General features: G+C 40.9%; 1 protein-coding gene across 1 annotated transcript; it reads left to right on the top strand.

The window, feature by feature from the left end:
- The first annotated feature begins 3,032 nt into the window (after window positions 1-3,032).
- Window positions 3,033-13,334, top strand: skor2 (SKI family transcriptional corepressor 2). Its single transcript, XM_071900586.2, has 7 exons — window positions 3,033-5,033; window positions 5,838-5,901; window positions 6,771-6,848; window positions 10,054-10,119; window positions 10,805-10,903; window positions 11,702-11,769; window positions 13,278-13,334. Exons 1-7 carry the CDS (start codon window positions 3,084-3,086, stop codon window positions 13,332-13,334), a joined length of 2,382 nt encoding a protein of 793 aa, XP_071756687.1. The 5' UTR covers window positions 3,033-3,083.
- Window positions 13,335-13,387: the final 53 nt, after the last annotated feature.

The following is a 13,387-nucleotide window of genomic DNA, read 5'->3' as shown; positions in this document are numbered from 1 at the left end:
GCCAAATTCCGTTGCATTCCTTACCGTAATTTATAAATATTATTGGCTAACAACTTATTCCTGCAATATTATTATTATGATTAGGTAGTAGCGTTGTTATGAATATTATTAGACCTATTGTTGTTGTTGATGTTGTTACTAAGCCGTTAGAAATTAACATTAGTGCGCAAGTGTTTTAACTGCCATTGTTGTAACATTAGCTTAATTTGATTCATCCATACCCCCTAAAACTACACGTTGGAGATTAGCCTGAAATTGCATGCAGCCTGCTGTGTCTGTGTTAATTTTGCTTGATTACAAAATATCTCTGCCGTTTAACCTGCGTTTAATATTCCGTGGACCTTTACTAAAATGGAAAGTGTAGGCCTAATGGTTTAATTTATGGGGAAATTGGGAAAACTAAAGTGTAGGTCGAACTGAAATTAAATATTCAGTTCAGTATTTTATTGTGTAATTTGTAGCCAAACCTGAACCCTGAGTCAAAGGGGGTTAATTGGTTAATTGGTGCTCCTGCACACTGCTCCACTTCTGATGAACAGTTTGTTGTTGCGGCCCAGATAATTACACGATATTAGTGTATGGACTGGTTTTCCAGTGAATTATATCAGCTTCCTCTGAAAATATGAAGCTTTTGAAGGTTTTACACTTGACATTTTGAGCGCTGCTGTATTTGACCACGTTGTCATGTTGTGTTTTATTTTGCCCGGTGTGGTTTTTTTTCTTTTGGAGTTTGTGTCAGGATTTATTTTTCCACGTGTTGGAATTTTCACTGTCAGCAGAAATATTGCAAGAACCTATTTCTTGTTGTAAATCAGGTCTCCAGGCTAAAAGATGTTCATACATTTATTAATAGCGTATTTAATTTTTACGAAATGACCCGGAGTAACTGGAATAATAAAAGACACCTGAGAGTAATTTCTCAATTCTGTTTTTTACAGATGTTGTTGGTGTATTTTCAGTTCTTCATAATTACAATAAATATGATGCACAAAAGAGTTTAATATTCGTTTAATATTGTTGTATTGGTCAGATGAGAATTTTGCCAATTACAAGCACAATTTACAGAGACATAAAATTCAGAGTGTCATCTTTATGAAATACTGTAGCCTATATCACAATTATTTCCAAGTAAAACTGACTTATTCAATATAAAGAAAACAGTCAATCTTTTTACAAATAATGAGGAAACTGTGTAATATGTTGCACATGCATCTGCTAATATGATACAGGAGAATAAAGGCAATCAGCACATTAATTTCAATCCATAATGAAAAATGTACTTTTGCAGTGAAGTATGGTTTGCCTCAACGTTGATACATTTTTCTGGCATTTTAATATCACTAAACTTCAAAATGTCCTTAAATTAGCATATTTAAAATACCTGGTAAATAATGGCATGAGTGTTTAGACGCAGAGTATAATATTATAGTATATTGTGTATGAAACTGTAGCTATTGTCGATCCTTTTAACTTTAAGACTACAATGCATAGGCAACTTTTTGAGGAAAATAAGACTGGCAGCATTGTACTGGAAACACATGGACTGACTGGGACACAATCAGTGTGAATCACATAGTGGTCTATAAGGAACCACTATTTTCAGGTTTTTGGGAAAAAACAAAGAATGCCCAACTACATTGCCTGGAAATGCTGCCTGTTTTTCCCTGGTATTTTTTGTTTCAGTGGTGGTCAGGGATTATTTTTTTAATTTATTTTGTTCAGTGCCTGTCCCTACTTTGGCCACAGTTTTCATTCAATTCCAGTTTACAGCCTGAAACTGTTATTATACACATATTACAGATATTTTATTTAGTTAAAAACACTAAAACCAAACATTAATTGAAGAAATCTGAGCAAAATTGTAGTGTTACTTTCAAATTTGTAACAGTTATTTTAGCAGTGTTTCTGTGAATTGCCATATATCGTGTTATCATATTATTCGTTCAGCAGTGTCCCACTACTGTTGAATGAATTTAGGCAAACGTTATTTATCATAGTCATAATGATGGAAGTTGAGTTTCCTATGTGAGAACCAAGTTTGTTTCTGGTCTGTTAGTGGAAATTACATTAGACCTATGAATGGAGAGCTCTGCTCCAAAAAGTAGAGCTTAGATATAAATATATTATATATATATAAAATATATATACATATATATATATATATATATATATATACACATATATTTATATATACAGTATACACTTAAATATAATTAAAATAAAATCATTGCCTTAAGTTCATGATTCAGTATCTCCAAAATATAGAGGAGCCAGTCAGTGCAAGTACAAGTGTGTTGTCAACCAAGCACTTCACTTAGCCTCTCTTCTTTAAAAAGGGTCATACATTTGTTTTAATTTATTTATGCTATTAATTATTTTGAAAGATTAGGTCAAATGGTGGCAATCTCATTTTGGAGCAAAACTCTTCAAATCAAATTTTGAAGTATTTCCAAATTTATCCAGCAACTATAAGAGAAAGTCTGGTTCAAAGGAGGGTAAAAAGTCAAATTTTTGGTTCTTGTGTGTAAATGTGGCAATTGTGTATTTGATAACACATTTAACTTAAATTCCAGACTCACTGATATGTGTGTGTTTAAATATATTGTACATCATATATAATATTGAATATATAATACATCATATGTAATATACACATCCAATACATTATCCAATCTACGGCTGTGTGGTAGAATTAGTCTGTGATAAAGCATTATAAGATAATTCATATTATGAATAATAATATTCATAATATGAATTAGCTTGTAATGAGAGAGAGAGAGAGAGAGAGAGAGAGAGAGAGAGAGTGTGTGTGTGTGTGTGTGTGTTGAAACTTCTATGGTACATTGGCAATAGTTGCAAATGCATGTTTATGGTAATTCCTAATATGTCAACAATATCATTTTATTAAATGACACATTTTTCTAATATCTCTTTTATTTATTTTTCCTCTTCTTTCTTTCTTTCGTTCTTTCTTTCTTTCTTTCTCTTCTCTTCTCTTCTCTCTTTCTTTCAAGCAGGTCATTCTCCAAAGTTTTCCCCCTAGCTTGGACAAGACCCTTCATCCGGGCCCCAACGACATTATCATGGCAACCACCACGGGTCCCTACCAGCAGGAGCCCCTGACTCCCCCCAGACCCGCCCACCTCCACTCCTCCTCCTCCTCTCTCTCCTCCTCTTCCTCTGCTTCCTCCTCGCCCCTGAAGCCCAACCAGGTCGGCCAAGTCGTCCTGTACGGTGTTCCCATCGTGTCGCTGGTCATCGACAACACAGAGAGACTTTGCCTGGCGCAGATCTCCAACACGCTGCTCAAGAACTACAGTTATAATGAGATTCATAACCGCCGCGTGGCGCTGGGCATCACCTGCGTCCAGTGCACTCCGGTTCAGCTGGAGATCCTCCGCCGGGCCGGCGCCATGCCCATCTCCTCGCGCCGCTGCGGCATGATCACCAAGCGCGAAGCTGAGCGCCTCTGCAAGTCCTTCCTGGGAGAGAACTCGCCACCGAAACTGCCTGACAACTTCGCCTTCGATGTGTCGCACGAGTGCGCCTGGGGTTGCCGTGGTAACTTCATCCCAGCACGCTACAACAGCTCCAGGGCCAAGTGCATCAAGTGCTCCTACTGCAACATGTACTTCTCCCCGAATAAATTCATTTTCCACTCCCACCGCACTCCAGACGCCAAGTACACCCAGCCCGATGCTGCCAACTTTAACTCGTGGCGACGGCATCTCAAGCTCAGCGAAAAAATTCCACCTGACGATTTAGTTTTTGCGTGGGAAGACGTCAAGGCTATGTTCAACGGAGGCAGCCGGAAGAGGGCGCTGCCCTCTGGGCCCCACTGCAGCTCCATGGGCCCGGTGAAGACGCTCCCGGGGTCGGTGATGCCTCACATGATGGGGCCCGACCTGGGCGGGCAGAAGAGAGGCCGCTTTGATGATGAAGACGATCTGGACGGGGGCAGCCTGTCTCCCCGGAAGACGGCGCGCAGCTACCCCGTCATCCCCGTCCCGAGTAAAGGCTTCGGCATGCTGCAGAAGTTCCCTCCCACTTCCCTCTTCCCCTCTCCTTACTCCTTCCCTGCATTTGGCCTCTGCCAGCAGAAAAAAGAGGACAGCGATGTGTCAGTGGGGCAGAAAGGAGCGGGGCTGTCGGGTCTTCTGTGGCCGGGCCGCAAAGACACTTTCTACCCTCCTTTCTGCATGTTCTGGCCCCCCAGAGCGGCCGGAGGAATCCCCGTTCCCACCTACCTCCAGCCTCAGCCCAGCGCTCTCTCCTCCCTGGCAGAGAACCCCTCTCTCCGGCAGGCCTTCCTCGATCTCTCAGACCACTCCGAGCCTGGCGCTGTCGCCGGCACTGGAAACGGTGTCAGCGCGACCATGGGGGGCGGCAGCGGGACCGCCACGCCCAGATCTGGGCTGTTTGACCCAGAGTGCACGACAGTAACCCCTGACCTTCGCCCTGTGACATCAGAGGGCTGGCTCAAGCTGCTGGACACCCCGACCCTCCAGAACAGGAAGCCCAGCTACGGCTCCGCCTTCCGCCCCGTCATCAAGGATGCTGAGAGCATCGCCAAGCTCCACGGCAGCGGAGGAGGAGTCGCCGGGGCAACAGAAGAGGACTTTGGGGTCGTGGTCGTTGGGTCAGAACGCCATCAGCGGCTATCGCCCAGCAGCAGCTGTAGTTACGGCAGCGAGAGCGGAGGAGAGGGAGAGGGAGAAGCAGAGGGAGGGGAAAGCGAGGAGGAGGGGGAGGTGGACGTGGAGTCGTCGAAGCAGGAGGAGGAGGAGGAGGGGAGCTTCGCGAGCAGGCCGCCACAGACTCAAACCAACCTGTACCTCCCCGCGCTGAGCGAGGGCGTCGGAGAGGAGAGGGGGAAGGAGCGGGGGAGTGGCGGCGTGTATCCCAACACCTCCCCTCCCTCCTCCTCAGACCCCATCCAGCAGGAGTCCCCCAGCCTGCCCGCCTCCCCTCCTGCCAGCCTGCCTCTCTCCAGCTCTAGCCCGCCTCACCGAGAGGACCCAGCTTACAAAAACGTAAATATCCCCCCAGGCCACTTTAGCTAATTATTATTTAAATGGCGCTGTAGTCAGGCGGTGATGTGATCTGCATAAGCAGATTGATAGGTTGGTTTCTCCCTGTAGAAATTGAAACAGTCACCCCGCTCTGATCCTGGCTAATAGGCCCAGGCATGGATTGTTTAATGGCCACAATGTGTTTGTTCTCCCTCTGTCAGCGCAGCCTGTTAGGGCAGCTCTAATCTTTAACCTGTCGACTCTCACATTAACTAGGCCTCAGAGAGAGAGAGAGACAGAGAGAGACAGAGGGTTAGAGTTATAGTGAGCATTTTAAACTAGATCTAGTTAAATTATCAATGGAGTAAAAATCTGCAAATGCACATCACTGATTTGAGTGACGCAAAGGGAGAAAGGGAGACAAAAAAAGAGAGTTTAACTGAATACTCCAAATTAGATCAATACAAGTCAATGTTACCATCTCTATTTCTGAAAAAGAGAGCAAAAGCACCGACAAGGGATATTGTACTTGTCAAGTGATGAGTAAAATATCAAGAAAAATTCAGCTTAATTAGACAATATTGCAGGTGCTTTAAAAAAACAAAAAAAACAAAACTGCTGGCTGATATTGATGCGTTCACTGTAACCTTACGAAGTTATATAAATTCATCTCGCATCTTCAGAAAACACACAGCCACTTCTCTCTGCCTTATAGGATTGATGTTCTACTCTGTTGCTATTTTATTATATGACAACACATAACAAGTATATCAGGTGCTAACCTGCTGTATGTTATTTTCTCGGTCCTGTTCTCTGTGCTTCCAGGTCCATAAAAGCAGGGATGAAGGACTACCTGCCTACGCAACCAAAGACAACTCCAGCATCTCTGGTGAGCTCAGACATTTTACTCTATCTTTGTTTTCACACCATATTTGCTTTTAAACAATTTTTTTCCTTTCTAATGCACAAGTACGAGACTAAATGTAGAAATGTAGATAATGAAGCTACATCAATTTTCTGCAATTCACCCTGACATAACTGCAAGATACATTTCCTCAAAAGTTCCCTCAAAAGTTAAAATCTTTCATACACTATCTTTGTTCCGTTAGACATTTGAAAAAAAAAAAATATTTTGACACTTTCTATTTCGTCCCAACTGAAAGCAATAACTTTGTTTCATCAAATGTTTGTACGAGTTGTTTGACACTGACACTATCTCACCTAACAGTTGTTTTACAATATCTTTGTTTCATTAAATGTTTGAACAGGTTGTTTTACACCGTTTCATCAAATAGCATTACACGATCTATTTCACCAAACTGTTATACACTATCCGTTTCATCAGACGTCTGAATCAGTTGTGTTTTTGTTTCATTTAGTGTCTGAGTGAGTGGTTTTATAGAGTCTCTGTGTCCCTGTGAGGCTAATATCCCAGTGACGTTTCATTTGCTCCTCTCATCTCCCACTCTGACCCTCTCACTGGAGAAAATGTGTTCTGTATGTATGCTCACAAACACACACACACACACACACACACATGCACACACACGCATGCACACACACACACTCATGCACGCAGAAAGCACACACCATCCACACACTTAGTTATCTCCATGTGTCCGGATAACCAGCTCAACCAATGGGCCTTACTGAATCTCTCTCTCTCTCTCTGTCTCTGCTTCTCTCTCTCCTCTCTCTCTCTCTCCTCTCTTTTTCTCTTTCCCTCTCTCTCTTTCTCTCTCTCTCTCTCTCTTTCAGATGAAAACAAAGAGCAGAATAGTTTCTTTGTATCGGAGAATGAGACCTCGGCACCGGACTACTGGAGGGAGAGTTCAGGTACAAAACCTCACGTGTTTTTTTTCTGTTTGACTGGTTGCAGAGCGGCTGCAGACAAATAAACAACAAATTGTCAATGAACCAAACTAGTATAATTATTAGGATGGCAAGCTAAATTTAGTTTGTTCTTCTGCATTTGATTTCTCTGCAACATAATATCAATCTCACATCTAAGGATGAATCTGAGGTAGCTTTTGATTGAAAGTCTTTATTGGCCTCCGTATTTAAAACAGTGACACCAGGAAAAAACACAAACATTAGCTCACTGTCTTAATACTTACTTGCAAACGTTGATTTTGACTGTATGTATAAGTTATTAACTACTCATCTATCATACAGAGCAATCATTTTTTTAATTTGCAGTCTGAGTCAATAACACAAAGACAACACAAATTATGAATAATGAAATATATAAGAAAAAAGATTATTTTCTATTATAAAAGTTGTTGGCAAAGCAGAGATGTTGCCTGTGTAAAATTGTCCTAAATAAAACAAACAACACATCACTGATTAAATAATTCTCATCAAATGTAGCTATTTAAAAAATATATACAAACGTCACAATGCTCTTTCCTCTTATAAGACAACACACACACAGTCAGGATGCTTAAAGCGTGACAAAAACTCCTCACTCTCCTCTTTCATCCACCTCACTCTCCTCCTCATTGCAGACGATGAGTTAAGGGATTAATATAAATACACGGAGAGATGAAAAAGCGGCGGAAAGCTGCTTCTGCCGCCGCTTTGACATGGCTCCTCTCTTTAGCGTCGTTGTCGCCGGGGCTGTTACTCTTAGGGGGGCCGTTATAGTTCAACAAGAAAACATCAGCTCAAAGATAAGCAGCCGCGCTGGCAATCTCCATCCTAGACCCATATCACCGCCGACATAATTGCCTTTTTTTCTTCCTCAGCGCAAAAACCCCTTCCCGTTTGAAAAAGATCACAGCTTATTGCCTTTTTATATCTGTCAGGAAGACATTAAAAGTGCTTTATGACATCTGTGCCGACATTTATGTCTACCCCCCCGCTCCCCCACCCCTGCACACACACACACCGTAATGATCCCTGCGCATAATGTATAATGTATTTCGAAAAATTACACGAAACAAATTAAATGAGACCACCTTTCCCCTGATTGCCAAACGTCTCCCTGGGCGGTGGGAAGCTCTACGTGATTAGAAGGCCTGATTCCTCCGAGTCTCCCCCCCGCCACTGTCTTTAAACTCTCCCTCTGTTTCTAGGGAGAAAAAATAATCTAATTTTCCATTTATGTAATGCAAACCGCCTTGGCTTTGACTATTCACGGTTAATTGACTGTCAAACGAGGTTGTTATCCTCGGGCACTGTCTGCAAATTTGCTTGTCAAATGAGACAGAGAGAGGAGAAGAGAGGAGAAGAGAGGAGAAGGAAGGAGAGAGAGAGGAGAGGAGGGGAGAGGAAAGGAAAGGAGCGGAGAAGAGAAGGAAGGAGAGAGAAGAGGAGAGGAAAGGAGAGGAGGGGAGAGGATAAGGAAGGAGAGGAAAGGAGAGGAGAAGAGAAGGAAGGAGAGACCTTTCTCTCCCTCTCTTTCTCTCTCTCTCTCTCTCTGCTCTAAATGGGAAGCTCGAGGAGCCAGGACATGAAATGACTGGAGGAGAGAGTGAGAGAGAGAGTGGAGAAGGGAGATTATACATATCGAGTGTGCTGGATCGCTTCATTTAAGGCGTTCAATGCCTCATTGTCACAAATCAGACATAAACATAAACACACACACACACAAACACACGGAAATATAGACATTTTCCAACTGGTAAATTTGAAAACAGCGGGTGATGGAGATGTTTGTAAAACGGAAGACTGAAGATGGGGAGGATGTTTAAAGCAACAAGTAGATAGCCTCCAGCAGTAACAATGCTTTATACGCTACACAGACAAAATATACATCACATGAAATGCTGCGTAACAATGATAACGCTGTTTCACATGAATATAATGTTCTCCATTCCAAGTGCTACAGATTATAAATCCACTGTTGTTCAAAAAAAAAAAAACAGCTTCAGTTAAAAAATAAAGCACTGCTGACATTATAATTCAACAATTTTAGAGCACAGTCGCCTGCAAATGCATCATTCTGAAGCGAATGATCATTTTTATTTTATATTTTGCCGTCACTCCACATTCCCTTCAATTTTAAGAGCTACACATTTATCCACTCCAATTTCTGAAGGCAAAGTGTTTTTGTTTTTTTTTCTTAATGGAAAGCAATATGATGTGACAGCGAGAGGAGAGTGAACATCCCAGAGAGAGGATTCAGTAAACCGCTCCATGTAGTGAACTTGTTACCATGCAGTGACACTGACACCTAGGGGCCAACCGGTGAACTGCTTTACTCTGCTAGACGATGAAAGACAGAGGGGCAGTTAGAGAGGGGATGAGGTGTGGTTTAACACAACAAATACTGTGACATTTACCAATACACAGGGTCTGATGTGTCTATTTAGGGTGACTGCTTACAAAGCAACCTAACTTGGATGTTAAAGGAAAGAGGTGGTGGGGTAGAGAGGGTTTTCCACCTCCCACTTTATTAAATTAGGACCATGATACATCTTTAAAGGCTTAATAATACATTACACTTAATAATACATTTTGGGGTCGTACAGCCACTGAGCCTCTCTCGACTTCTCAACACCAGTCAGATCTATACTTATCAACACACTTACACTAAACTGTTACTTAGGCTTACATTTCATCCTCCCTCTTGACTGTTGAATATATAACCCTGCAGGACTAAACTGAACGACTGCACAAAAATGAGTAAAAAATATTGCCACTGATCTATTCGCTGAAATTTAACAAATCATGTACTGTAAAAGAGCTGCACTCTGGGTATTTTCTACATAGCAGATAAATGGAAATACAAAATGTACCGCCAAGCAATTTGGTGGATGCTTTTATATAAAAGCACCGTAGAATACAAATTTGTTTATTTGTTTATTTGTTAGGATCCCCATTAGCTTTGCCCTAAAGCACAGCTAGTCTTCCTGGGGTCCACAAATATAAGTACAAACATTTTTTTAGCAAGGTTGGGCCCAGTGGGATTGTAACCCCCAACCCTGGCAGTGTTAGTGCCTTGCTCTTACTTAATAAGAAAATAACTTCCAGATTGTCCTGTCAGTATAATGCGACTGTTATATCTAACAAGTGTGTCATGTCTGGATGTTTTCAGGTGATCAGAGCCAAGATGCTTCCTCTCCTGTCCCACTAAAGAAGGATGTTGAGAACATGGAGAAAGGTAAAGACACATTATAGTATAGATTATAGTTTAGTTTAGTTTAGTTGCCCAGTGTTAAACTGCATGTGTTAAAGTGTTAAAATACAGTGACAAATCACAATGATAAAACACAGAATGAAGAGATAAAAACCATTCACTCTTGCTTGTACATTATCTAGTAGAAGAATATTAACTATCGTTGATGACAAAAAATCTCAAGTGTAGTTTAGGATAAACAGCCCACTGAGCACTAGACGTCATTTCAACATCAACTTTTTGGCTTTTCTAGACCAAGCACTAAATACATTATTACATATTATTACAGCTGTAAATATTAAAAAAAATGCACCAGAGAAGTCCATATGTACAAGATAATTCTTTATTTTTATCATATACCCCAGAAAACATCTACTTAAGTTTCACTGTTAAACCTATGTAGCCCAATCTTATCCTAGACGTCTATACAGATTAAGACATCTTTTAAAGGGCTAATCAGCGTAAAATTATTAGCCATGTTGAATATATCCACCTGTTATACCCATTCACTATTGATTAATATTGAGTAGAGGAGTCACAGCATACACACCTCCTCACCTTTAGGAATGATAGATGTATAGAGATTAGATGTACTAATGTGTTTTTCTAACAGACAATCTTCTCGCCTCACCCTCTCCTCCCTCTCCTCTCCCTCCCTCCGCTCCTCCAGAGGAGCTCCAGAAGGTTCTGCTGGAGCAGATAGACTTCAGGAGGAGACTGGAACAGGAGTTTCACGCTCTGAAGGGCACCTCCCCCTTTCCTGTCTTCCGTAAGTCACATTCCTCTCACCTCACTCTTTCACTTTTCTTACTCTTTCTTACCCTTGCTCGCTCTCTCTCTCTCTGAAGGGCAGCTTCTCCTTCTCTGTCATTTGTAAGTTATCCAGAGTATCTGAAAAAGTCTGCAAAAGTCTTCAAATAAATTGTCTAGAGTTAAGTGTAGTTAAAATGTCTTAAATGCAGTTATTAGAGGTGATTTTTTCACAATACAATGACCGGTTTCTTTGCGCTGTATGTCAACTCTTAGAGAGCAGGGTCAGTAGTACAATATGTATTGTATCTGCTTTACTAAACACACTTCATGTCCCTGAACAATTTCCTTAATTTCCCTTTTTCTTACTGCCCATTAACAGTTTCAAAGCTTTCATTAGCTATATTCAATCAAAAAGTCTTCAATTCAATTCCAGGGAGCATTAAAAGGTCTTAAAAAGTCTTAAATTTGGCTTCGTGAAACATGCAGACAGCCTGATTTCCCCTCGTCTCCTGTATCTGTCTGCCTGCCTGTCTACCTCTCTCTGTCTCTCTCTATGCCTCCATCTGTCTCTCTCTCTCTCTGTCCTCTGTCTGTCTCTCTCTCTGTCTCTCTCTCTATCCTCTGTCTCTGGTTCTCTCTCCGTCCCTCCTACATCTCTCTTCCTCCCTCTCTCATTCCCCGTTTTCCCAGGGATAAAAAAAAAAAAGTCTCTTGCTCCTCTATCACCTCTCCTTTGTAAATAACTCTTTTATCAGTCAAAAAAGTAATATTTCTAGGACTAAACAGATTTTTCTTTCTTTTGCATGAATTTCAGATAATTTCCAAGACCAGATGAAAAGAGAGCTCGCCTACAGAGAGGAGATGGTCCAACAGTTACAGATGGTAAGACTACTAATGATACACTCATACTGAACACTGATAAAAATAAATATCATTGTTATGCCTTTAAATGACAAGGTACACATAGGCTACATTTATAGATACCACAATCTAAACAGCCTCAATGTTCACTTTGAAAAACAGTCTTAGTAATGAATATGAATGACAATACATTTACTTACAAAGCACAAAATAGTTACAAAGTGCAGTGGGAAACAAGCAATTCAACAATAATTGACACATAATTACAAAAAAATCACAACAACACCAAGAAATCATAATAATCGAAGAAGAATTCACAATTCACAAATAACACATCAATTCCCTGCAATATCCTAAAAATGAAATAGGAAACTGTGCGTTAGTATGATGACAGATATAAAATAAACAACACATTCACATCATACTGTAGCTCCTCATTAGATTTTAAATATACTTTTCCTGTCAAAGCTATCAATAGGAGTGGACCGGACACTTTTGCAGTACTTATACAGCAGGTAGCAAACAGCCAATCATCTAGTTTGTCTTTCATGGGTGAGAAGTTCCTCTGCAGCCATCTGAGTAGTTCGGTCCACATCAATCACCGGAGCAGCCGGCAGACAAGCTGACAGACGGCGTTTGTCTTTGCTTTCCGACACACGCAACGCTGTACACGCTTGTACGCACACGCTCGCAAACCCGCACATGCAAGTTACCGAATACACACACAAGTGCATGTTGCATTCATGTAACCACACAGGCGGACGGGCGCACAGGCATCCGAGTACATTTACAAGCATGTATGCACACACACACACGTACGCGAGCACACACACACACACGCACACACACAGACAAATCGAATAACTTTCAGAAGTGACGGATGTGGCTAGAACAAGCAGATGGATCTGTCTGCCATATAACAAAGAGTAATGACACATTAATTTCACAGACATTCAAATGAATAAAAAAATGTGTCCCTTTACGGTGCTGTATCTTATTTTAGAATTTTTCTTTATTGAATTAAATATCACACCCAAACATTTCACCATTTCACCCTCTAACAGAGTCCTGTTACTGTCCTTATTTCCTTATTTTAAAGTATAATTATGATTAAATCCAATCAAAGAGTGCAACCTAAAATTTTATATCTTTAAATACATGCAACCAAACATATGGATAAACCACGGCTCATTTAACTTTGTAGGGAAACAATTTTACACCAGAAAAAGTTTATCCCAATGTATTTTTGATTCAATAATCAATAATTCAAATAAAATAAAGTATTGAATATACTACTTTAAAGCTCTGAATGCAAAGATCAATAATGTATGAAAAAAAAAATGTATGACAAAACTATCTCCCACAGAGTGCCTGTTTTTCCATGTTTGGTCACATACGTGTATCTGCATGGTCTTTATGAAGATCCATGCTGGTTTCTTGGAAAAATGATGTCCCATATCAAGACAATACAAAAACATATCTGTTCTGGATGAATGTAACTTATGTCTCTACCTTTTGTTTTCTTTCAGATTCCCTACGCAAACATTATCAGAAAAGAGAAGATCGGCTCCCATCTCAACAAGTAGCTAAATGGTGAATGGCTTTCAGTGCATTCAAATAACGCAGCTTCCTAACAGAA

The sequence above is a fragment of the Centroberyx gerrardi genome, chromosome 2, assembly GCF_048128805.1.
Source record: "Centroberyx gerrardi isolate f3 chromosome 2, fCenGer3.hap1.cur.20231027, whole genome shotgun sequence".
NCBI classification, from domain to species: Eukaryota; Metazoa; Chordata; class Actinopteri; order Beryciformes; family Berycidae; genus Centroberyx; species Centroberyx gerrardi.
This window is presented reverse-complemented; position numbering and strand designations above follow the sequence as displayed.

What these genes read in the sequence shown, in the direction of transcription:
- skor2 (XM_071900586.2), top strand. Translation starts at nt 3,084, where the DNA reads ATGGCAACCACCACGGGTCCCTACCAGCAGGAGCCCCTGACTCCCCCC. An exon ending in AGACAACTCCAGCATCTCTG is followed by an intron (nt 5,902 to 6,770) that starts GTGAGCTCAGAC and finishes TCTCTCTTTCAG; the next exon opens with ATGAAAACAAAGAGCAGAAT. An exon ending in CTACTGGAGGGAGAGTTCAG is followed by an intron (nt 6,849 to 10,053) that starts GTACAAAACCTC and finishes GGATGTTTTCAG; the next exon opens with GTGATCAGAGCCAAGATGCT.